General features: G+C 46.9%; 1 protein-coding gene across 1 annotated transcript in view; it reads right to left on the bottom strand.

The window, feature by feature from the left end:
• CAMSAP1 (calmodulin regulated spectrin associated protein 1) overlaps window positions 1-27,170 on the bottom strand; it is a 239,507-nt gene that overhangs the window by 45,336 nt on the left and 167,001 nt on the right. The window contains 2 exon segments of the mRNA XM_029612075.1: window positions 2,528-2,630; window positions 2,732-2,946. Of these exon segments, the coding sequence (XP_029467935.1) occupies window positions 2,528-2,630; window positions 2,732-2,946 (318 nt within the window).

The raw sequence follows: 27,170 nt of genomic DNA, 5'->3' as shown, positions 1-27,170 counted from the left end.
CTGCTACACACCACAGCCCGTATGCCAAGGGTGGGCACCTCAAAAATCTTCTTGCAGCCCAGCCAGCGGAATGTTTGTCTTTTTAGCCACTCTTGACACTGATGCATCCACATTCGGCACCTTCAGGAGCTCCAGAGTATCCCTCAGGCACATGATATAACTTATCCATCGCTCTGCTAACTTTTCCAGTATCAGGAGTATCCCACTCTCTAAACACCTTCTTGACCGACTTATGGAAAGGGAAAATCTCCACCAGACCACCCATAACAGGATCTGCACCTTCCTGATCTGAGTCCTCTTACAGAACTTGTACTTCCAATTCCTCCAGAACATGGGGCAACAAGGGAGCCAACTCCTCCTTGCAGAACAGCCAAACTGCCTTTGGAGCATCCCCTTCTATCGCTGGGCCTTATCCTGCATTTCTTCCAGGTTCTGGTCCATCAGAATCGGTTCGGTACCATGCAGGTACTGTGTTTGCCGATCGTCAGTCAGTCTGAACTTTCAGAAAGATCCTCCGCTGCGTCTGCCAGCGCGTGCAACCCTGGGGTCACCGAACTCTTGTAGATCCCGCAGCCCAGAAATGTCTGGCCCTTTATTCTGTCTGTGGACGTACCAATGCCCCTGCTCGACCCTGCGCCACCCCGCGGCTTTTCTGGTCATGAAAGCCCTGTGGAATAACAGGACAAAGTTAGAAGAAAAAGTAGAGGAGGCTCAGAAACTTTCCCCCAGGAGGTCCTCCTCACCTTCTGACTGAACCCCCTGAGCCTCCTGACCTCCCCTGGAGGTTTTATTAGTTGGGGATAAAAGAGGAGGGAAATCCCTCTCCCCCTCTGTGCCCTGCAAAGCTGAACAAAATGGCCACCTTTCCTGCGACTCACTGGGAAGGTGGGGGGGGGGGGCCTCCACATTTTTCAACACAGCAGAAAGCCTCCCAGGCTCGCGTTGCCTGCCGATGCTTCCGCGACCATCCCTGAGGTGCCCTCTCCACCGGAGAGGCACTGGGAACAGCAGCCTTCGCAGGAAAGACGCGCATTCCCACAGAATGTGCAGGACAAACCACGCAGCATGTTGTCGGGGCGCCAGGATTGTGACTACTAAACAGCCGCTGGAGGACCGGGGATAAAGGAGAACTGCTTGAACTTGCCCTTGAGAGGCAAGGCCAAAAGTCAAACACACAAAACTGCTCTCTTTTCTATGTATTTATTTATTTTTTTAAAAACTTTATGAAGGCAGACAAACTCAGAGGAAAAAAAAGCACTTCCCTGCAAAATGAAGGCTGACTGCAGGCTGTTTATCCTCCTGAGGACGAGGGAAATGGAACCACCAGCTTTCAGCCCTTCACCGGTGATCAAGGACTGAGCAATAAATGGTCCCCAACCCCCTGCTCATCCACCTGAGAAACCAGGGGGGGATGGCCCCACAAGGACCTAGCAACCCCTTAGGAGGCAATCTCCAAAAGTCCAGTTCTTTTTCTTCTGTTTTTTTAAACTAGTCTCAGACTGCAGGTTTTGCACCTCCACCATCTGCTGGAGACAGACAAATACTAAGGGACTGCAGGTGGCACCTTGGGTTATGTTGCAGTGTCAGAAAAAAAAAACAACAAAAAAAAACCAACAACTCTGTCTCCATCTGCTGAAGGGGAGGCAAAAGCCAGGGGTCTGGACTGATCTGGGTACATACAGGGAATTACAGTTTAGTTGCAGTATCTTTTCTGGAACCCTAATTAAAATAAATCAGATACAATTTAATGAGGGCTCAGAAGCATTACTATTGATATCCCTACATATGGCATTTTAACTATCTCTACCACAAATATAGCACAACCCATGGAGTACTGGCCTGTCACTCATTCTAGAAAAAGCCATCTTATGCAGCAGTTTTACTCAGAAAAGGAAGCACTTGAACAAGAACTTAACACAAAGCAAGAAGTGGTGGTTACCATGCACTAAAGCAAGTGTGCTAGAGGTCAAACAGATGAACGAGAGACGACATGAGCGAGAGATGAACGAGAGAGGTTCAGATGAACCTGAACCTGGCCTCTTGGTGTCAGTGTTGTAACAGCTCAGACTCCTGCCTTCTAGGGCAGTGAATACTACCTTTGTAGCATCCTATGAGAGAAACAGAAGCTGGGCTTGGAAATGAACTGGAGTCTCCCACATGAAAGTGCACAGTATTACTGCTGAGCCATTAGGCTGGCCCAAATCTGACCTTTTGCAGTGCTATAGATTTTAACTTTGTATTCTCAAACCTTTAAAGTCTTATGCTGAATTGACTGGTATGTATACGTTTATATAACATGTAATTTATAGATTTCACAGGAAAAAAACCAAATAAACCTTTCCTCTGTGAATTACAATATGAACAACTTATTGAAGTTTCTGGTTTACTTTCCACAGTTTATTTTCTACTCTGTATCCGATTAAACTTTAAATGGACTAATATGTGCCTGGTACCCTCATTAGGAAAAAAAAAAAAAAAGATATTCCCTTATTATCTATCATACATGACAGGGCAGAAAAATCCTTACCGGTGGGTAGGAGTGCCACCAGAGTGCACACTTTCAGCTTCAGTGGTTGCTCCAGATGCCAGGGAGAGACTAGATCCAGACTGGGCACTGCTTAAATTATCAGCTAGGCAGAAAAACAGAACTTGTTTTAAAAGATATATAAATTATGTCAGCATTAAAAGAAACAAAAAATAAATGTAAGGCGCATTTCTTTCAACCACTTACGAGTAGAAGAACATTGTGTTCCTGTATCACTAAACGACTCCGTCTGGTGAACAGATTTGGGTCGTGGCTTCTTGGGTTTGAGCTTGGGTTTAGGTTTACCAAGCCCTTGCTCTTCTAAGATCTGCTGCTGCTTTCTTCTTAGATACTCCTGTTTGATGAGTTCTCTTCGCGCCTTCTCTTCATCCTTTCGTATCCGTTCTTCTTCAGCCTTGCGTCTGAGCAAGATATGCAAATATGAACTTTCTTAATCCAGTTGCAATAAACCACAATGCCTATGTTGACTTATTTAAAGAAACATTTCCTTGCTAAATTTTCATGACCAGTAACACAAAGCCTTTTATTCAAGCAAAGGAGGATCGCAAATTGCACTTGTCTGTAGCAAAAGTGGTCATATGCAGAGCGAAAATGGCAGGGTAGGCGACTGCATCAAATCAGCAAGAGAGCACATCTGTGCATCATAGAAGGTTCCTGTACAGGAGCAACACTGTTTAATGCAGAGCATCGCATGCAATAGCATTTTAAACGTTTGGGAAAGAATAACATTCAAAGCCATTTGCTTGCGTAAATCAACTGTCTGAAAATTGCCCTCCCTCATTTGCAGTGTACTTTTAGCGGCATTGAGAGGAGACATTCCCGGGAATCAGAGGCATAGCGAGGGTCTCGGTGCCCAGGGGCCAATGCATTTATGTTCTGCCCCTCTGTTCTCCCCCACCATCACCTGTCATTGCATCACCACATGGCACTATTGTTTAGGATCTCTTTTCACTGGGGGGAAGGGTGGGAACCCAGTCAGCGTGTCGCCACAGAGCACTGCCGTGCAGGGCCAATGCTAACTTTTTTGCAGCTCTGTGCAAATAATTACTGTGCTGGCCCTTCCTCATTCTGATTTTTGGGGGTTTTTTTACATTTTATTTGTTGTCTTCTTCTAATCAGGGTCAGTGCAAGGTATTAGGCAGCCTAAGTGAATCTTAAAGCTTTCTGCCCAGCTTTCCTTCCACCTCGGCCCTCTCCATACATAATTTCAAATTATGCATTTATAATAAAAAATTTTACATGAAAAAGGACACAAAATACAATCTTTTGAAGAAAAATATCAAAACAGCATGTATATTATATTTACATGAACTGCTGATAAGACAAGGATTAGGGGGCACTCCATGAAGGTGGCAAATAGTTCAATTAAAACAAATTGGAGAAAATTCTTTTTCACTCAATAAGTTCTGGCATTCATTGCCAGAGGATGTAGTTACAGCAGTTAGTATAACTGGGTTTTAAAATGTTTTGGATAAGTTCCTAGAGCAGAAGTCCATAAACTGCTATTAATCAATAAGGATTAGTAGCTTGAAATAGATTCATTTAATGTTTGGGTTCTTGCCAGGTACCTGTGACTTGGTTGGCCACTGTTGGACACAGGATACTGGGCTTGATGGACCCTTAGTCTGACCCAGTATGGCATACCTTATATTCTTATGCTGGGGTGTCAACCAGAAAACCCTGCATAAAAACTAACAAGACACTTGGAACACATATTGTATTAGGACTATTGTAACACATTTTGGGTCCTCAAAAAGCCATGAGCAAATTAAATTAGTGTTACAATATAATAAACCTTCCATTCAAGAACAGCACTAACAGCCAGCATTCAAAGAGTTTCAACCCTATGAAAAGGTGACCCTGCAAACATTACACCAGGCCCTAAAACACCATCACACACTGGCTCATCTATAAGGAAAACAGAACAAACCAAATTTCTACAGATCCCTACACATTGAAACAACACATTAGCAGAATACTAAACCTCAATCAAAAATGTAGAACATGGACAGACCCTTACCAAATACAGAATAAAGTGACCATAAAGTATAAGTGGAAAAGTGCAGATATAAACTGAACTGGAAACCACAACAAGTCAGACTCTGTATGTAGTGCACCAATGGAAAAACAAAAGTATCACCATTCCTCAGAAAACATCAAACAATAAAATCAAGAAATATAAAGCATCAATCATAATAGTAACGCCACATAATAAAAGAATTAATATTTAAAAAAAGGCAGATGAACAGAACATTCAATAATTATAAACTCATTTTTTTAAATTTCCCAAACACCAATACAATATTTCAAAAGAGCTTACACATCAAACACACCCCAATTAATTAAAATCAAAAAGGGGAAGGGAGGTGCACAAACTTTCTCCTCCCTCATATACACACACATTGTTTTTACTGCAGAATGTAAAATACACACACATTAATCTTCATGCTCACATAGACACAGACATTCATTCTTTCAAAACACGGTCACAGACACTCACAAGCTGGCTGGCTGGCTCCCTCTCAGGCTCATAAACACACACTGGTTCACTCTCAGATACGTGCACACTGGCTCCATCCTTCTCCTCCGTACACACGCACACATACTGGCTCCACCCCCTCTCCTCCCTTGATACATAAGAAAGCAAAATTGCTTATCTTGTAATAAGTGTTATCCCAGGACAGCAGGATGTAGTCCTCACATATGGGTGACGTCACTAACGGAGCCCTATCCCGGAAAACTTTCTGTCAAAGTTTCTAGAAACACATGAGCCTCGTTAAGACTACATTAAGGTCCCATTCTGTGACCGGTGTGGAGGTTTAAGTTGAATTAAACCTGTCATAAACCTACTAACGAAGGGTTGCACTGATATTGGTGCATCTCCGACGGTATTGTGATAAGCTGAGATTGCACTTAAATGTACTCTTACAGATGAGGACTGGACACCAGAGTCTGAGAGATGCCATGGATAGTCTAATAAAGATGATGTAGTGCAGGAAAAAGGGTCGACACTGTTTTGTGTGCACCACGTGGTAAACCGTTTCTATTTAGCACGATAGTTCTTTCATGTGGAGGGTTTACGTGAAGCTACAAGCACTTGAGAGACATTAGTTGAAAGATTGAGAGGTTGAAGAATCAAGCTTTCAACATCCATGCTGTGAGGGATAGGGATTGAAGGTTGGGATGACGCAACCTACCCTGATCCTGAGTTATGAGAGTGAGTGCTGTGCCCAGGCGAATTGGGTCTCTGATCGAGAGGTCGAGGAGTATTGGAAACCATACTTGTCGAGGCCAATATGGGGCTATGAATATCATGGACCCTTTGTCCTGTTGTAGCTTCAAAGAGTTTTAGTTATTAGCGGTATCGGAGGATACGCGCATAGAAGACCTGAGTTCCAGTGGCGAGCAAAGGCATCCCTGGGTAAGCGATTTCTCTGCTTGGACCGGGAGTAAAAATTGTCCACTTTGTAATTCAGTTGTGATGCAAAGAGGTCTACTGTTGGTTGACCCCAATGTTGAAAGATCTTGGTCACCACTTCTGGATCCAGAGACCATTTGTGACGACTGAGGCGATCCGCCACCTCGTTGTGAATGCCTGCCAGATAAGTGGCCTGGAGAAACATTGAGTGTGTTAGGGCCCAGTCCCAAATCTGTGCTGCTTCTTGACAAAGGAGATACGAGCCCGTACCTCCCTGTTTGTTTATGTACCACATGACTACTGTGTTGTCTGTTTATATCAGAACAGTCTTGTGGGAAAGGCAGTCCTTGAACGCATGCAGCGCATAACGTATAGCTCGAAGCTCTAGGAAATTTATCTGAAATGTAGCTTCGAGTTTTGTCCAAGTACCTTGAATCTGCAGATGACCAATGTGTGCTCCCCATCCGAAAGTGGATGCATCTGTAATTAATGTCACTTGCATAACCGGTTGTTGGAAAGGTAGGCCTGTAAGCAAGTTGTCCATGTTTGTCCACCATGGGAGCGAGGACCGTAGTTGCTGAGTTACTTGAACTGGATAAGACAGTGGTTGAATGGCTTGTATCCATTGGTTTCTGAGTATCCATTGAGTAACTCTCATGGCTAATCTGGACATAGGAGTGACATGAACTGTGGAGGCCATGTGACCCAAAAGAGTGAGACATTGATGAGCTGTTATTTACGCCCGTGTGCGTAGAGAGCCTGCTAACGAGGCGAGTGCCTGTGCATGGTCTTTTGGAAGGAAAGCTTTTGTAACAGGTGAGATGATATGAAGGAAAGAATTGTAACAGGTGAGATGGTATGAAGTGGGATTTCAGGTAGTTGATGAGGAATCCCAATGAATGGACTAGAGTTATTGTGAGCTTGAGAGAGTTGAGAGCTCCTTGTCTTGTTTGGTTTCTGATGAGCCAATCGTCCAGGTAAGGAAACAGGTGCACTCCTTCCTTGTGCAAGTGGGCAGCTGCTACTGCCAGGCACTTTGTGAACACTCGAGGTGCTGAGACAAGACCGAATGGTAACACCCTGTACTGGAAATGTTGACTTCCAACCAGGAATCGCAGATACTTGCGATGAGGAGGGAATATTGGAATGTGAGCGTAAGCGTCTTGAAGATCCAGAGAACAGAGCCAATCTCCTTTTTGAAGTAGAGGTAGCATGGTGCCCAATGACACCATCCTAAATGTTTCTTTTTTCTGGTATTTGTTGAGTTTCTGGAGGTCCAATATGGGACGTAAGCCTCCTGTTTTCTTTGAAACATAGAAACATAGAAATGACGGCAGAAGAAGACCAAACGGCCCATCCAGTCTGCCCAGCAAGCTACGCAATTTATCCATTTTTTTTCCCCTTTTTCTCTCTCCCACCTGTTACTATTGGCTTCCAGTACCCTCCAGCCCTAATTCCCCTCCACCCCACCACCAATTTAGAGAGCAGCTCCGTATCTGCATCCAAGTGACATCCAGCTCAATTAGGGGTAGCAACCGCTGTAACAAGCAGGCCACACCCTTGCCCCATACTCTTACCCACCCCTGTTTTTATTTTTTTGTTTGTTTTTTTATTTTTTTTTGGAGATAGCAGCCCTCCATCCTTCCGCTCCGTGAAGGTGGAACACTAACTACTGGCCACTGGCATCCCGCTCCGTGAATGCCTCTGTGGCTACTGCCGCTCCGTGCAGTGTTTGAATGCCTCTGTGGCTACTGCCGCTCCATGCAGTGTTTTGCTGCCTCCACTTTATTCACGCCCTCTAGACTTGATGGATCCACAGTGTTTATCCCACGCCCCTTTGAAGTCGTTCACAGTTTTAGACTTCACCACTTCCTCCGGAAGGGCATTCCAGGCATCCATCACCCTTTCCGTGAAGAAATACTTCCTGACATTGGTTCTTAGTCTTCCTCCCTGGAGCCTCAGCTCGTGACCTCTGGTTCTGCTGATTTTTTTCTGACGGAAAAGGTTTGTCGTTGTCTTTGGATCATTAAAGTTTTTCAAGTATCTGAAAATCTGAATCATATCGCCCCTGCTCCTCCTTTCCTCCAGGGAGTACATATTTAGATTCTTCAATCTCTCCTCGTATGTCATCCGATGAAGACCCTCCACCTTCCTGGTCGCCCTTCTCTGTACCGCTTCCATCTTTTCCTTGTCTCTTTGTAGATACGGTCTCCAGAACTAAACACAGTACTCCAGGTGAGGCCTCACCAAGGACCTGTACAAGGGGATAATCACTTCCCTTTTCTTACTCGATATTCCTCTCTCTATGCATCCCAGCATTCTTCTGGCTTTTGCTATCGCCTTGTCGCATTGTTTCGCAGACTTCATATCATTAGACACTATCACCCCAAGGTCTCTCTCCTGCTCCGTGCACATCAGCCTTTCCCCCCCCATCGAATACAGTTCATTCGGATTTCCCATATGCATGACTTTGCACTTCTTGGCATTGAATCTCAGCTGCCATATCTTCGACCACTCTTCCAGTTTCCTTAAATCCCGTCTCATTCTCTCCACTCCTTCCGGCGTGTCCACTCTGTTGCAGATCTTAGTGTCATCCGCAAAAAGACAAACATTACCTTCTATCCCGTCCGCAATGTCGCTCACAAAGATATTGAACAGGACCGGTCCCAACACTGATCCTTGCGGTACACCACTTAAAACCGCTCTCTCTTCAGAGAAAGTTCCATTCCGTTATTTCCTCATTCCTTTGGAATGAGGAAATAACGGGAGTAGAATCCTCTGCCCTGCTGAGGTCGGGGAACTGGTTCCACGGCCCTGGCTCTCAGAAGGGTTGATAATTCTTTTTGTAAGAGTGTGAATTGATTGTTTACTGTCCAAGATGAGGTGGGTGGAGTATCGTTTGGTACAGTGAGGTGCTACCCTTGAGATGTTATCGAGAGTACCCATTGGTCTGTGGTGATGTGCGACCAGTTGTGCTGGAAGAAAGTGATCCAACCTCTACTGGCAAATTTGGAGTCAGATTTGTAGACAGGCTTCTGTTCCCTGGTGAGATTTCAAAATCCCGAAGTCGACCCTGTTTGCGGAGGGGGTTGAGCTCTAGGTGCTCTTGGTGGTCGGGTCTGCAGTCTTTGAGCTGGCCTACGTGACCTTCCATGGGCAGGAGGTGGATAGTACCACCGTGGCCGATAATATGGTCGTTTGAGTCTTTCCTTGGGAGTCTTCGGGAAGATGTTTGAGACTCCTGAGGAGCAGAGGAAAGCTGTCTCAAGGTTTCCGGATGTTCCTTCAGCTGGGAAACTGCCTCCTTTACTTTATCTCCAAAGAGATTGTCCCCTGCACAAGGGAGATCAGCAAGTTTCTCCTATACTTCTGGCCTCAGGTCTGAGCCCTTGAGCCAGGCCCATCTGCGGGCACTGATACCAGTGGCAGACATTCTTGATGAAGTCTTGAAGCTATCGTAAGCTGCACGAACTTTGTGTTTCCCAGCCTCCAAGCCCTTATGGATGATAGTGTTGAAGGAATCTTGAAATTGCAGGGGAAGAGATTCTGAGAGTTCCTGAATTTGTTTCCACAAATTACGCTGATATTGTGTCATATATAGTTGGTAGACCGCAATTCTGGAAACTAACATGGACCCCTGAAACATTAACCCTAGCAGCCGCCACTATTTTCCCACGTGGCCGTCGTCCCTACCTTTTCTTCTTACTCTTAGACACGTAAGCATTCACTTTATACACAATGAACCACACAGAGAACTGTTGTTGGTATAATAAGGCCGCAGCTTTTATTTAACACATCCAGAAAAATTTTCCCTGGGTACCCGAGCCGGTAGGATGTCTCCACCGCTGCTCGCCGTAGGAACCAAGCAAAGCAGTCTTAATCCCTGGGCCCCCGCCTTGTCCACTAGCGAGGGGCCCAATCGACAACATGAGGCAGTATATGGCAGTGCGGCCTACTGGAGGAGAGCACCTATTGATTCATGCGGACACATCACCTCTTACTAGATTCCAATTCAATGCAATTTTAAAAGCATCAATAACAAAAATGAAGCTCGACCCAAAAAAGTTCACATCACATTCCTTCAGGATTGGTGCAGCCACAAGCGCGGCGCAAGCCGGTTTACAATTCGAGGTTATCAAGCAAATTGGGCGATGGAAATCCAGCGCCTGTAACTCTTACGTCCGGCTTGACAAGGTCTACTCGGCAAACAAACATTCTTAATTGATTGAATAACAACATGCTTAATTGTCATTCACAGATGGGACGAAGCAACAGAATATCGCATGGATTATCGGACATTCTTACGTCCGATGGGCAGCTAAGAGAGCTCGTGACCGGCCGTACGGACTTCATTTAGGGCTGGCGCACAAAGGCTGGAGTATCGAGTGGATGGGAAAACCAGGCATGCACTGGGATCAGTTACTACCCATGATGCGTCAACTAAAGAAAGAGAGGGCACCACCAGATGTTATTATAACGCATTTGGGAGGCAATGATCTGAGAGCTGTGACATGCAAGACTCTGATTCGTATGGCAAAATGTGACATAACCGAGATTTTGCAATTATACCCAGGCGTGGTCATATGTTGGTCTGATATCATTCCCAGACCAAAATGGAGTGAGTCAAAATTATGGGGCCGGGGGAGGAAGAAAGTGAACAGACAGATGGGTTCATGGGTACAGATAATGGGGGGTTACCAGATAAGACACCAATGGGCAGACGACATGTCCCCAGGGTTGTTCCGCCCGGATGGGATACATCTATCCGATATAGGATATGACATCTTCAATACCACGCTACAAGATGTCATTGAGGCACAACACAAGTAAAAAGGGCCACAGCTTTATTGAATGGGGGGACACGGGGCAAGGGTCTCCCTACCCCGTGTTTTGGCCGGTACCCGGGCCGGTTGGGCAGAATTACAAGCGGTGCTGGTGTCATCGCACAACAGTATGGTAGCCGATGGCGCCAGAAGGCGTAAAGGCGACGGCCCCCTTGCTTGGAACACGGCGGGGGGCCTACAGAGAGAGGCTGCCTTGCTAGGAACAGGTGGCGGGCAGCGGAACACAAAAGCCCTCGGCTCGGGTAGCCAGAAATGTTAACATGTTATGTTTAAAATAAAGCTGCGGCCATTTTTACCCAGAGACAGTCTCAGCGTGATCAATAGTTCAAAGGTTAAATGCAAAGAATGTATTAGAGAACGGATCTGTTATGTATGACAGTATGACGGGAGCAAGAAGGTGTGGCAGCTGCTAACGTTAATGGGTGGGCCCGCAGCACAATTAACGGAGCCCACCTTTAACGGCAGCGAGCCCAAATGCAGAGCGAGCGGAGGACGCGGGGGTTGAGGGAAGGAGGGAGCCTGGCGATGGACGACCACAACCCCTCCCCCAATTTTTCCCGCAGGCATCACTCACCAGGCGCTACGTTCCAGCAGACGAGGGGCATCAGAGGGAGGGGAAGGGCACAGCCCCGGCTGGAGAGCTGGGTCCTGACGTCATCGGGCACGCCGGCGGCGCCGTCTGATGACGTGCCATGCCCCTTTAAAGGGGCTGAACACACGGCAGGCAACCCCTTTTGCCTGAAAACGCGCCAGGAACCTCCTTTTCCCCCAGCGCGCGCTGGGGGAAAAGGAGGTTCCTGGCTTCCTACTCGGCCCTTTAAAGGGCTGATGACGTCGTCGGCCGGCGACGCCAATGCTCCTCCTGTGCGCCGGCGCATGGCCTAGCCCCACGTCATCGCGCTCTCGTGCGCACAGGGGGCGGGTGGTGGCCCTTTCGCGCGCCGGCGCTATCCCGTCGGCGCGTACCTCTCCTCCCTCCTTTTGCCGGGACGCCGTCCTCGGTTGGGGAGGGGGGCGGCGCGTCGGTTATGTGTGGGCTCTGGCCATTCGGGTCAGGCCCACCTCTTTTCCTGCCTATGGAATCCAAAAACCTGTTATCTTTTCCAGGAGGATTGCATGAATGGGGCTTTATTCTTTTTGATTTCTTTTGAGCTGACTCAACTACTACCGATTGATGGGGTAGTTGAGTCTTTTGGAAGCCTGGGATATGTTGGACTAGATACGTAGCATCAGTTCTTTTATTCACCAGTGGTATGGTGCAGGAATGTTCCCATAGCCTATGCTGTAAGTCCACTAGGACTTTGTGAACTGGAATTGCCAGGACTTTTTTAGGTGGGTCCACAAATTGTAAGACCTCCAGAGTTTTTTGTCTGGTGTCCTCTTCAGATTCCAGCTGAAAGGGGATGGTGTCAGCCATATCCTTGATGAAATTTGAAAAGGAAAGGTCCTCTGGAGGGAATTTCCTTCTTTCCTCTGGAGGAGAAGGTTGTGAAAGGACTTCCTCTGAGGAAGAGTCAGTGTTGGGATCCTCCAAAGTGGCCGGTGAACATGGATGAAGAGGAGTCGATGGAATGGGAAGAGATGGCATCAACGGCATCGATGGTTTCGGCAGAGATTTTGAAGGAAATAGTGGAGAAAACGATGGGTGTGGACGTGAGATTCCCGATGGACCTGGAATAGGTTCAGGCATCGGTACTTCCTTCACTATTTCTTCTTCTCTTTGTGTTGGCATCAGTACTTCTGGTGATTGTACCGGGATGGCACCAATGAGTGTGTCCCGTTTCGCTAAAATTGGCGCGAAAAAGGACATATCAGGCATCGGCATAGGTTGGCGTGGAACCGGCAATGGCATCGGAATGGGCACCGGTGACGGGAGTGGAACTGGTACTGGCGATGTTGCTGGCATCGATGGCAGAATCGTGATCGGTGCTGGCATCGGAGGCATGTCACGGAGTGCGTCTCGAACTGCCTGGCGGATGTACCCGTCCAGTTCCACCCTCATAGCTAGTGAAACCAAAGCAGCTATGGGGGGAGGCAGTGAAGGCGATACCGGTACCTCCTCAGGACCCTGTGGAGGTACGGTTCCCGGCACAGAGATTGGTGGGGATCGCCTAGGAGTCGAAGGCCTCGATGGACATGGAGCGTCCTTCTCTCCGAGGTTTCTTCAGCGCTGATCTGAGACTCGTTGATGGAACTCCGGATATCGGATCGATTTCAGGATCGTGAGGCCTCAGGTGCCGATGACAATGCTTCTGCCGATGCTCGACCCCTTTCTCGATGACAGATGTAGACCTTATCGATGATTTTGAAGGGGTCAGTGACGGCTGATCACCTGCTTCATCTGGTCTACGTTTTTTAAGGACGACCTTCCTGATCGCTCCAGCCGGAGACGACTGTGTGGAAGTTGAGGTTGATGGCATTAGTTGGAGATGGAATAAATGTTCCATCTTCTCCATGCAGAGCCTTCTGCCTTTTGGTGTCATCTCGGCGCATCTTGGGCACGTCGAAATGTCGTGTCCCTCACCAAGGCAGAGTACACACTCGATGTGTGGGTCCGTGATGGACATGGTGCGCCAACAATTCGGGCACTTTTGGAAACCCGTAGCCATATTGAGAGTCGGACACCCGTAGACAACTTTCAGGCACGGTTGATGGTAGCGGAAACGACCGGAAAATTTTTTAAGACTTACCGTGATGGAAAAAAGGGAGACCCCTACGGTGTCTAATATTTTTCCGAGTTTTTTCCAAGTTTTTTTATGTAGTGAAAAATTCACCACACAGGACTCCTAGAACCGTGAGGCTAACAGCTTCGCGGAAAAATGAAGATTGAAGGGAGATCCCTGTGGCTGAGAATATCATGGCATGCTGGGCATGCTCAGTTGGCTCAGAGTGCCAGTCAAAAGTTTCTAGAAACTTTGACAGTAAGTTTTCCGGGATAGGGCTCCGTCAGTGACATCACCCATATGTGAGGACTAGCATCCTGCTTGTCCTGGTATAACATAAGAAATTGCCAAGCTGGGTCACACCAAGGGTCCAACAGAGGCCAAACCAGGCCACAAGAACCTGGCAATTACCAAACACCAAGAAGATCCCATGCTACTGATGCAATTAATAGCAGTGGCTATTCCCTAAGTAAACTTGATTAATAGCAGTTAATGGACTTCTCCTCCAAGAACATATCCAAACCTTTTTTAAACCCAGCTACACTAACTGCACTAACCACATCCTCTGGCAAGAAATTCCAAAGCTTAATTGTGCATTGAGTGAAAAAGAATTTTCTCCTATTAGTCTTAAATGTGCTACTTGCTAACTTTATGGAATGCCCCCAAGTCCTTCTATTATCCAAAAGTGTAAATAACCGATTCACATCTACTCGTTCAAGACTTCTTATGATCTTAAAGACCTCTATCATATCCCCCCTCAGCCGTCTCTTCTCCAAGCTGAACAGCCCTAACCTCTTCAGCCTTTCCTCATAGGGGAGCTGTTCCATCCCCTTTATCATTTTGGTTGCCCTTCTCTGTACCTTCTCCATCGCAACTATATCTTTTTTGAGATGCGGCAACCAGAATTGTACACAATATTCAAGGTGCAGTCTCACCATGGAGCGATAGAGGCATTATGACATGTTCCGTTTTATTAACCATTCCCTTCCTAATAATTCCTAACATTCTGTTTGCTTTTTTGACTGCTGCAGCACACTGAGCAGACGATTTTAAAGTATTATCCACTATGATGCCTAGATCTTTTTCCTGGGTGGTAGTTCCTAATATGGAACCTAACATCGTGTAACTACAGCAAGGGCTATTTTTCCCCTATGTGCAACACCTTGCACTTGTCCACATTAAATTTCATCTGCCATTTGGATGCCCAATCTTCCAGTCTTGTATGTATGTGTATATATATATATATATATGTATATATATATATATATATATATATATATATATATGTATGTATGTGTATGTATGTATGTGTATATATATATATATATATATATATATGTATGTATGTGTATATATATATATATATATATATATATGTGTGTATATATATATATATATATATATATATATATATATATATACATACACACACATACATACATATATATACCGGACCAAGTACAGATCCCTGAGGCACTCCACCGTCTACCCTTTTCCACTGAGAAAATTGACCATTTAATCCTACTCTCTGTTTCCTGTCTTTTAACCAGTTTGTAATCCATGAAAGGACATCGCCTCCTATCCCATGACTTTTTAGTTTTCTTAGAAGCCTCCGGGATAGGGCTCAGTCAGTGACATCACCCATATGTGAGGACTAGCATCCTGCTTGTCCTGGTATAACATAAGAAATTGCCAAGCTGGGTCACACCAAGGGTCCAACAGAGGCCAAACCAGGCCACAAGAACCTGGCAATTACCAAACACCAAGAAGATCCCATGCTACTGATGCAATTAATAGCAGTGGCTATTCCCTAAGTAAACTTGATTAATAGCAGTTAATGGACTTCTCCTCCAAGAACATATCCAAACCTTTTTTAAACCCAGCTACACTAACTGCACTAACCACATCCTCTGGCAAGAAATTCCAAAGCTTAATTGTGCATTGAGTGAAAAAGAATTTTCTCCTATTAGTCTTAAATGTGCTACTTGCTAACTTTATGGAATGCCCCCAAGTCCTTCTATTATCCGAAAGTGTAAATAACCGATTCACATCTACTCGTTCAAGACTTCTTCTGATCTTAAAGACCAATATCATATCCCCCCTCAGCCGTCTCTTCTCCAAGCTGAACAGCCCTAACCTCTTCAGCCTTTCCTCTTAGGGGAACTGTTCCATCCCCTTTATCATTTTGGTTGCCCTTCTCTGTACAGTCTCCATCGCAACTATATCTTTTTTGAGATGCGGCGACCAGAATTGTACATAGTATTCAAGATGCGGTCTCACCATAGAGCAATACAAAGGCATTATGACATTTTCCGTTTTATTAACCATTCCCTTCCTAATAATTCTTAACATTCTGTTAGCTCAGTGTGCTGCAGCAGTCAAAAAAGCAATTTCAGAGTATTATCCACTATGATGCCTAGATCTTTTTCCTGGGTGGTAGCTCCTAATATGGAATCTAACATCGTGTAACTACAGCAAGGTTTATTTTTTCCTATATGCAACACCTTGCACTTGTCCACATTAAATTTCATCTGCCATTTGGATGTCCAATCTTCTAGTCTCACAAGGTCCTTCTGTAATGTATCACAATCCACTTGTGATTTAACTATTCTGAATAATTTTTTATCATCTGCAAATTTCATAACCTCACTCATTGTATTCCTTTCTAGATCATTTATAGATATACTGAAAAGCACTGGTTCAAGTACATATCCCTGAGGCACTCTACTGTTTACCCTTTTCCACTGAGAAAATTGACCATTTAATCCTACTCTGTTTCCTGTCTTTTAACCAGTTTGTAATCCATGAAAGGACATCGCATCCTATCCCATGACTTTTTAGTTTTCTTAGAAGCCTCTCATGATGGACTTTGTCAAACTCCTTCTGAAAATCCAAATACACAACATCTACCTTTATCCACATGTTTATTAACCCCTTCAAAAAAAAGAAGCAGATTTGTTAGGCAAGACTTCCCTTGGGTAAATCCATGTTGACTGTGTTCCATTAAACCATGTCTTTCTATATGCTTTACGATTTTGATCTTTAGAATAGTTTTCACTATTTTTCCCAGCACTGAAGTCAGGCTCACTGGTCTATAGATACCCGGAGCACCCCTGGAGCCCTTTTTAAATATTGGGGTTACATTGGCCTCCCTCCAGTCTTCAGGTACAATGGATGATTTTAATGATAGGTTACAAATTTTAACTAATAGATCAGAAATTTCATTTTTGAGTTCCTTTAGTACCCTAGGATGCACACCATCCAGTCCAGGTGACTTGCTACTCTTTAGTTTGTCAATCTGGCCTACTACATCTTCCCGGTTCACAGTGATTTGGTTTAGTTCGTCTGACTCATCACCCTCGAAAACCATCTCTGGAACTGGTATCTCCCCAACATCCTCATTAGTAAACACGGAAGCAAAGAATTCATTTAGTCTCTCTGCAATGGCCTTATCTTCCCTAAGAGCCCCTTTAACCCCTCAGTCATCTTCGAATATATTTTAAAAAGTTTTTTTTATGAATTTTTGCCTCTATGGCCAACTTCATTTCAATTTCTCTCTTCGCCTGTCTTATCAATGTTTTACACTTTACTTGACAATGCTTATGTTTTATCCTATTTTCTTCAGATGGATCCTTCTTCCAATTTTTGAAGGATGTTTTTTTGTCTAAAATAGCCTCTTTCACCTCAGCTTTTAACCATGATGGTAATCGTTTTGCCTTCCTTCCACCTTTCTTAATGCGTGGAATACATCTGGACTGCGCCTCTAGGATTGTATTTTTAAACAATGTCCATGCCTGTTGAACACTTAACCTTTGCAGCTGCACCTTACAGTTTTTTTCTATTTTCCTCATTTTATCAAAGTTTCCCTTTTGAAAGTTTTGTGTTAGAGCTGTAGATTTACTTATTGTCCCCCTTCCAATTATTAGTTTAAATTTGATCATGTTATGATTACTATAAAGTGGCCCCACCACCGTTACCTCTCTCACCAAATCCTGCTTTCCACTAAGAATTAAATCTAAAATAGCTCCCTCTCTTGTTGGTTCCTGAACCAATTGCTCCATGAAGCAGTCATTTTATTACATCCAGGAACTTTATGTCTCTAGCAAGTCGTGATGTTACATTTACCCAGTCAATATTGGTGTAATTGAAATCTCCCATTATTATTGCACTGCCAAATTGGTTAGCTTCCCTGATTTCTCTTAGCATTTATTCATCTGTCTGGTCATTTTGGCCAGGTGGATGGTATCCTATCACTATACTCTTACCCAACACTCATGGGATTTCTACCCATATAGATTCTACTGAGTATTTAGTCTCTTGTATGATCTTTATCCTGTTGGACTCTATACTCTCCCGGACATAAAGTACCACACCCCCACCAAGTTGATCCTCCCTATCATTGCGATATAATTTGTACCCTGATATAGCACTGTCCTATTGGTTATCCTCCTTCCACCAAATCTCTGTGATACCAATTATGTCAATCTCATCATTTACTGCTATACACTCTAACTCTCCCATCTTACTTCTTAGACTTCTGGCATTGGCATACAGACATTTCAAAGTGTGTTTTTGTTTGTATTAACAATCTGCTTTTCAGTTGTTAGGGATAATTTGGAAATCATTAGCTTCGGTGATTTTTTACATATAGGCACATGGGCTATGTTTTCTTTTATTGTAACCACTCTGTTGGAATGCCCTAAATCTCCTGTTTCACTAGTATCCTTCAAGGATACATTGCTCCGAACCATGCACTGCTGAGTGACGGTCGGCTTTCCCCCTTGTTCTAGTTTAAAAGCTGCTGTATCTCCTTTTTGAAAGTTAGTGCCAGCAGCTTGGTTCCACTCTGGTTAAGGTGGAGCCCATCCTTTCGGAAAAGTCTCCCTCTTCCCCAAAAGTTTCCCCAGTTCCTTACAAAACGGAATCCCTCTTCCCTGCACCATCATCTCATCCACGTATTGAAACTCTGGAGCTCTGCCTGCCTCTGGGGACATGCACGTGGAACAGGAAGCATTTCAGAGAATGCCACCCTGGAGGTTCTGGATTTCAGTTTTCTTCCTATATACACACAGGCTCTGGCTCCAGTCCTTTTCCAAAAGTTGGACCGCAGGCCTCCTCAACCTCTGCCGGTGGGTGGGATGGGCTCTCTTGGCAGCTGTGGGTCTCCTCTACCTCTTTCACCAGGCGGGATGGGCCGCCTCCTCTTCTCCGGGTAGGATGGGATCCTCACCCCCTTAGCGCTCCCTACAGCCTGGCAGCCCAAAGCCTTGGATCCCCTGACCCCTACATTGCTATGCCACTGCCGGGGATGCATTTTGGTCAGGGAAGACAACTTATGTAGCTTGCATTTTCAAAACTACATATTTTTCATGAAAAAAGTACCTGCGGAAAAATCAGGTGCAAATGTTGGCAAGTATGTTGTTCCTGCAAGTTTCAAAGCAAAAGCACAAGGGCAAAGTTCACAGGTAAAAAGTACTGTCAGAATTTGTCCCAAGGCAGATAGTCTGAAAATTGCTCCCTTAAGGCACAATAGCATCGCTTACATCTTTAACTCTCCCAAAAACCTGATTTTACCATTATCACAGCATCAATTTTTAACTCTGGAAAACCTAAGGCATTTCCCTGAAATGATTTATAAGAGATCTTGATGCTGCCCCAGCTACAATTCTGTCCATTAAAAAAGGTTATCTGCCTTTTTCTGAAATACCAAGGGCTAAATACTTGCCATTGACTTTGTAAAGCTTACTATGGGGACTTCACACTGCAGAGAAAAAGAAAAAAAAAGCAGCCCCTATTCATACTGGGCCGGATTTTAAAAGCTTTACGCGCGTAGGGGGGTTATGCACCGGACCTATTTTAAAAAGGCCCAGCGATGCACGTAAAGCCCTGGGACGCATGTAAGACTCAGGGCTTGCAAAAAGGGGCGGTTCGGAGGCAGTGTCAGAGGATCACGTACCAGCAGGCTGCTGGCGCGCGCAACCGCAAAAGGTTAGATTAAAATTTTGAAAGTGGGGGGTGGGAAGGTTAGGTTAGGGGGAAGGGAAGTTCCCTTCCAGGCCTCTCCGATTTCGAAGCGGCCTGGGAGAGAACCGGGGAAGCCTGTGGGCGTCAGCGCGTGCAAGGTGCACTAGTGTGCACCCCCTTGCGCGCGCCGACCTCCAATTTTATAACTTGCGCGCGCAAGTTATAAAATTGGGCATACATGTGTGCGCACCAGGTAGCGCAAGCGCACATGTATGCCCGCGCACTTCTATTAAAATCTACCCCACTGAGTTCTAGTTACTATATTGGTTCTTGGGGGGAAAAAAAGGAAAATTAGTTCTTACCTGTTAATTTTCGTTCCTGTAGTACCACAGATCAGTCCAGACCATGGGTTGAGCCTCCTTTCCAGCAGATGGAGATAGACCAAAACTGAAAGGGTATCCTACATGAGGACAGAGCCTACCCTGTAGCCCTTCAGTATAACCATTGTCAAAGCAGAGAAGATAAACAGCATGGAACAAGCAAGTAACAGAAGAACTTGAGCAAATCACAAGAGAACTCTGAAAATACTGAACAAGGAACAACAGGGAATAAATGAATGAATGAACTCCGTGCATGGACACACTTGCATGAATGCCCACCATCATCACATGGATGCTTCCGGTGCCTCCAATGAGGAAATACATAGCATAAGGATCTTCGAGCGGCCAGAATGATAGAAAGGGAAGGGCGTCTAGACTGATCCGTGGTACTACAGGAACGAAAATTAACAGGTAAGAACTAATTTTCCTTTCTCTGTACGTACCCGGATCAGTCCAGACCATGGGATGTACCAAAGCTTCCCTAGACAGGGTGGGACCTTGACAGATACCTGCCACCCAAAAGAACCAAAAACTGGCACGTGAACATCAAAGGCAGTAATGTCGAACAAATGTATGCAGAGACTTCCAGGTAGCTGCCCTACATATATCCTGTGGGGAGACCGACTGACTTTCCGCCCAGGAGGCTGCCTGAGAACACAAGGAATGGGCCTTGAGGCCCTCCGGGACTGGGCATCCCTGACAGATATAAGCCGATGATATCACTTCCTTAAGCCAGCGAGATATCGTAGTCTTAGAGGCCTGGTTGCCCCGGTTGACGCCTCCAGGTAACGCATGAGAATGCGTTTCACATCCAGATGGCGCAGGTCATCCCCGCCAGGGCTTACAATGTTCGCAGAAGAGAACGCGGGGAGCTCGACAGACTGATTGACATGAAAAGAAGACACGACCTTCGATAAGAATGATGGGACCGTCTTGAGAGAACCCGGAATCCGAAAAACATAAGAAAAGCTCGCGGCAAGACAAAGCTTGGATCTCAGACACCCGTCTGGCGGAGCAAATAGAAACCAGAAATACCGTCTTGAGTTTCAAATCCTTGAGAGTGGAACGGTGAAGAGGCTCAAAGGGAGACCGACAGAGCACCCGAAGGACCAAGCTCAAACTCCACAAGGGACAAATAGGATGCAACGGTGGCTTCAAGTGTTTGACCCCTTTGAGGAAACTGACAATATCTGGGTGAGACGCAACCGCGTGGCCGTCGAGGCTTCCCAAAAGAGAACAGAGGGCAGACACCTGAACACGGAGTGAGCCAAAGGAGAGACCCTTAAGAGAGACCTCGCTGGAGGATCGAGAGGACGAACGAGACTGGGTCCGAACTCGTCGTAACACCCGCTTCCACGTAGGCCAGCTCGAAAACCTTCCAGAACCGGATATAGGCAAGGGAAGTAGAAGTTTTGAGGGCCTGCAAAATAGTGGAGATGACGTCCTCAGCGTATCCCCGCTGCCTTAGCCTTCACCGTTCAAAAGCCAAGCCGCAAGACAGAAGCGATCCACCTGGTCAAAAAATACAGGACCTTGACTGAGAAGGTGCTGAAGATGGCCTAGGCGAAGAGGACCGTCCGATGCCAGGTTGACTAGATTTGCGAACCACAGGAGCTACAAGAATGACTGGGCCTCTGTGAAGCTCTATGCGTCTGAGCACTTTCCCTATGAGGGGCCACGGAGGGAACATGTACAGCAGGACGTCGCTTGGCCATGGAAGGGCCAGGGCATCCACCCCTTCTGAGCAGTGTTCCTGCCAGCGGCTGAAGAACCAGGGAGCCTTGGAGATGTTCAGAGTTGCCATCAAGTCCAGGTGCGTGGGACCCCACCTGTCGATAATGAGGGACATGGCATCAGACAGCTCCCACTCGCTTGGGTCCAGGCACTGACGACTTAAGAAGCCGGCTTGAACGTTCTCGTTGCCTGCTATGTGAGAGGCCGCGAGGCAGTCAAGGTGCCGTTCCACCCACTCTAGAAGGCGACTTGCTTCGAGGGCCACCAGTCGACTTCTGGTGCCCCCTTGGCGATTGATGTACACCACTGTGGTAGAATTGTCCGAGAGCACCCGGACCGCCTGTCGCCGAAGCAGAGGGAGAAAGTCCTTGAGTGCTAGATGAACTGCCCGGGTCTCCAGGCGGTTGATGTGCCAGAGAGACTGGGCTGGGGACCAGTGACCCTGCGAGGTCCGAGACTGGCAAACCACTCCCCAGCCGGATAGGCTGGCATCCATCGTGACTACCATCCACTGCGGGGTCCAAAGGGACATTCCACGGAGGAGGTGCTTGAGAGAAAGCCACCATTGTAATTCGCTGATGGTAGAGTCTGAAAGCGGGAGCTACATCTGAAACTGCTCCGATACCGGCTGCCAACGAGCCAGCAAGGCTCTCTGTAACGGTCGCATATGTGCAAACGCCCAGGGGACAAGGTCGATCGTGGAAGCCATGGTCCCCAGGACCTGCAGATAATCCCACGCCGTGGGGAGAGGCATGGAGAGGAAGCCCTGGAGCTGAGCCATCAACTTGAAAGCTCTCGAGTCCAGGAGAAAGACCTTGCCGACATGGGTATCGAAGCGAGCCCCCAGGAACTCCAAGAACTGAGACGGATGGAGATTGCTCTTGGAGAAGTTGACTATCCAACCTAGGGACGAGAGGAGAGTGAGTACGCGGTCCACTGCCCGGCGGCATAGGGTCTCTGACTTGGCCTGGATTAATCAAACATCCAAGTACGGGTGGACCAGGACACCGTTCTTCCGGAGGGCTGCCGCCGCCACCACCATCACTTTGCTAAACGTGCGTGGTGCCGTGGCAAGACCGAATGGCAGGGCCCTGAACTGTAAGTGCTGACCCAAGATATGGAATCAGAGGAACCTCTGATGTTCGGGACGGATCGGTATATGCAGGTAGGCCTCCGTCAGATCGAGTGAGGCCAGGAATTCCCCGGGATGGACCGCCGCTATCACCGCCCAAAGGGTTTTCATCCGGAAATGGGGCACTTTGAGGGCCCGGTTGACCCTCTTGAGATCCTGCATCCTGAGGAGATCATAGAGAGCATCAGCCCCATACGCAATCGCGCCTTCCAGCCTTTCTGCCTGTTCCGCCTCTGCAGACGGGAGGTCCTGGGTGCTGAGTAATTGTTGAACCCACCTGAGGCTTGCCCGCTGCACGAGACTGCTACAGATTGTGACGACCAAACTCTGAGCTCCGGCAGGACTGCAGGAATGAGGGGTTTCAACTCCTCCCTCTGGAACAGACGTACCACCTGAGGGTCATCACCCTCCAAAGAAGCCTGTTTTCCCTTGCTCCTCATCCGTGCCCCCCTCCCCCGCGGGAGGGGGAGGAGAGGCTCCTGCACCTGCAGCCGCACTGCCCTGCACGTCCGGAGCGGCAGACCCTCCTGAAACCACCGTGCCTTTTAACTTCGCAACCCTTAGAGTCGCGGGAACATCGGCATGCTTGGCTACCTTGGGGGGCAGTCCCTGCGTAGGTCTGACTGGCAAAGCACCACCTTGCAGAGACCTGGGAGCCAAGAAGGCTTTATGCATAAGGAGGACAAAATCTAAAGAAAAGGAAACAGAATTAACATCCTGATCTGGAAAAGCAGAGTCCTCCTGTAAAAAAAACCTGATCCTGAGCTGTATTCTCATCAGGAGTTGCAAGGACTGGATACAATGTTGGAGGAAGCTCCCCTCCCCCCCACAGCCCTTGCCTGAGATGCATGACATGTGCTTAAGACATGTGCTTGCTTAAAATGGCTGCTGTCCCTGCACTGAGGGAGAAAAGACCAGGTCTGAGCTCCTGCGGAGCCTGACATTTTTTAGCCCTACGAGGCTTGGCTGTTGCTGCAGACCCTGAAAAAAAAGCTGCCCACCCCCCCTGGAAGGCACCTCGAGCAAATTCCAGTCCTAGAAAACTGTGCGGCCAATTCCTCACATGCTATACACCAGGATGGCCGCGGCATGCTGGGGGGAAAAAAACGGCTCACAAAACATGAAATTGGCCAAAAACGCGACGATTCAGATGGGCAGGAGTCCTGGACTGCAGCTGACCAAAAAATATTTTATTTATTTATTTTTACACAGTGCTTAGACACACACAGGTGAAGAGAGGGACTGGACCACCAGTAATCACTTCCCTGGCTGCTTACCTTGCTGGAGCCTGCAATGAAAAGCGTGGGTAAGCTGTGCCTCCGATGGTCTTTTTTTTTTTTTTTTTCCAAAGAAACGAGCAGAGGAATGGGAGCCTCTCTGCTAAAAAACCTGAGGCAGACGTGAAAAGGAGGAGTGACTGGACCACCAGTATCAGCCTTTTAAGCCAGGCAAGTGGTCACCAGGAAAGGGTCCCAAGGCTGAGTACTCAAGGGGAAAATCCCCCCTGGGACCCTGTAAGAGCTGTGAGACAGAGCTGTCTCACACAGACAAGAAGTTTGATTTCCCTCAAATTTTTTTTTTTTTTAAACATATAGAAATTAATTAATACTTGCTTGATCCTGGAAACAATCAGAAGGAGAAAGAAAAAAATCACCGCAGTGTGGAAAACAGAGAAAGCTAGGGAACCACAGGTTCAACTGCCTGCCTCTAGGGGGGGGGTTCGGGGGGGGGGGGGGGTCAGGGTCCAGTAGAGGAGAGTGTGGGAGGGCTCAAATTGGGGGGGAGTGCATCGGGACCTCGGAGGATCGTTTCCTCCCCCCCCCCCCGGGTATGCAGCGAGAACAGAGCCCCTCCCGCGAAAGCCTGACCGAGGAATCCCCCCAGGCTGAACACATCAGAGATCGTGGCTTGGCTGCTGAGTGAGGGAGGGGCAGCACTAAGATAAGCTGAGCTGCTGGTGCTGAAGGAGTGGAGGCACAGAATGAACTGTGCCCGCTCTCAATTCACTCTCTCAAGCTGCAAAAGTAAGGAAGGAAGGCAGGAGCCTTCTGTTAATGTTATCAGGGACTCCTCTAGGTAAAATCACCTTATATTTAGTCTTTGTTTTTTTTGTTTTGTTTTTTTTTTACAAAGGTCCCTGTCAGCAGCTACAAAAACATGGATCCCAATGAAGGGAGAGCAGTACAGAAGAGAGGGAGAGAGAGAGCTGAACAGAGGGAGTGACTGCCACCACCAATTTTCACCCCTGCAGCCGAGGACCACCGGGAAAAGGGAGTCTAGGCTATATAAAACAAGGGGCCAAGCCCCCCTAGGCCCCCGCAAGAGTGAGGAGACAGGGACTGTCTCCTGTGAAGGATCCACAGAGTTCACATTGTGCTCCTAACACTTACTCACATTCATTCTTCCAAAAATTGGTGGGAATGCTGCTCCCAGTGCAAAAAGGCCCCCTGGTTCTACTTGGGGACTTTAATTGTGTACATGATGGTGGCATCGATAAATCTCATCCTATGTCACACATCAGGCAGGACCAGAGTAAGGGGATAAACTATTTGTGTCATGAGTTGCATCTCCTAGATATATGGCGTACCCTACACCCTACAGTGCGGGATTATACGCATGTGTCACGGGCACACGGCACTTTGTCCCGAATCGATTATATTTTGATATCCGAGTCCTTATTTCCTAGAAGCAAAAAAGCGCATATTAGTGACATTGCCATATCTGACCATGCAATTGTCTGGGTGGATATCGCAGATGGGAGGGATGAATCTAGACCTCGGCTGTGGCGCTTTCCCAGCCAGCTAGCCGATGATGTTGCCTTTCAGAATTATCTCCGTGAGCAGTGGAGGGAATATGAGCAGCATAATCAGGCACATAAGGCAGAGCCTAGCTTATACTGGGAGGCCAGTAAGGCGGTAATGAGGGGGGCAATCACATCTTATCTGATAGCCAAGTCAAGGGCAGTACATAAGAGCATCATCCATCTAGAGCAGGCCTTACAGCAGGCCAAACAGAAGTTAACATGCATGAACAACAGTCCAAACCAGCAGGAATACAGAGCGATTCTTCATACCCTAAATACCCTGCTACATGAGAGGGCACAACGGTACTTGTCTACAGGAGCTCATAAATTGTTCAGATATGGGAACAAAGCAGGGAAACTGCTCGCGAACTTGGTGCGTATACATAGAGGGAGGACATTTATTGACAAACTGAAAGATGACAGGGGTGTTCCAATCACATCTAGCTCAGAGGTGTGTGCCCGGTTTAAGCAGTTTTATGAACGGCTTTACACAGATGATAGGACGGGAGGGAGTCAGGATGAAGGGGAATTTTTTGCAAATCTTCAACTCCCGCAGGTTACAGAGGCTCAATTAACCCAGTTGAATGCACCGATTCAGATAGAGGAACTAATGGCGGTTATAAAGGGGAGTAAGCACCATAAGGCCCCGGGGCCGGATGGAATGAGTGCTGAGTATTATAAGATACTTTTATACCAGGCCTCCGGGGCTCTGTTGAGTTTTTTTCAGGAGGCCCAAAAGCAGGGGCGGTTCCCAGCTGGAGTAACGAAAGCTTATATCACAGTTCTGGAAAAGCCGGGCAAGGACCTTTCCCTGCCAGGAGCTTACCACCCAATCTCATTGTTAAATGTTGAAGCTAAATTTTTTGCAAAGATTATGGCGGATAGATTGAGTGTGGTTTTTCCATCTCTCATTATGGCTCAACAGGCCGGCTTTGTTAAGGGACGCACTATCAGCGCCAATCTGACTAAGCTTCTAATTGCGATGGAAGAGTGTCAGCGGAGGGGCCAGGGGGCACTGATCGTGGGATTTGATTCTGAAAAGGCATTCGATAGGGTGTCGTGGCCTTACCTTTTCTCAGTTCTAGCACGTTATGGCTTGAAGGGGGAAATAGTACAGAGTATTGCCATGTTATATACTAACCCCCATTCAGCCATTTTGGCTTATGGCCAGGTTTCTGAAGACTTCGAACTATTTAGAGGTACCCGGCAGGGCTGCCCTCTGTCCCCACTGTTGTATATCTTATCTATAGATCCTCTTCTTTTTTTTTTTTAAACAATAACTCAGAAATACTTGCTTGATCCAAACACGATAGACACACAGAAGGAAAAAACGCCCAGAAGAGACAAGCAGAAGTTAACAGGGAACCACAGGGTGAGCTGTTCCTCCTGCTGGAGACAGACAAATACTGAAGGGCTACAGGGTAGGCTCTGTCCTCATATAGGATACCCTTTCAGTTTTGGTCTGTCTCCACCTGCTGGAAAGGAGGCTCAACCCATGGTCTGGACTGATCTGGGAACGTACAGGGAAAGGGCTGGATTTTCAGAGGATATACGCGCGCCGGGCCTATTTTCAAAAGCGTATAAGTCCTGGGGCTTGCAAAAAGGGGCAGGGGCGTGGCCAGAGGCCTCAGACAAGCGACCATTTGTGGCTGTGTTGGAGGATCGCGTGCCAGCCGGCTGCAGAGTG

The sequence above is a fragment of the Rhinatrema bivittatum genome, chromosome 8, assembly GCF_901001135.1.
Source record: "Rhinatrema bivittatum chromosome 8, aRhiBiv1.1, whole genome shotgun sequence".
Lineage (NCBI taxonomy): Eukaryota > Metazoa > Chordata > Amphibia > Gymnophiona > Rhinatrematidae > Rhinatrema > Rhinatrema bivittatum.
The sequence above is the reverse complement of the archived record's forward strand: the minus strand, read 5'-3'. Positions and strand labels throughout refer to the sequence as shown.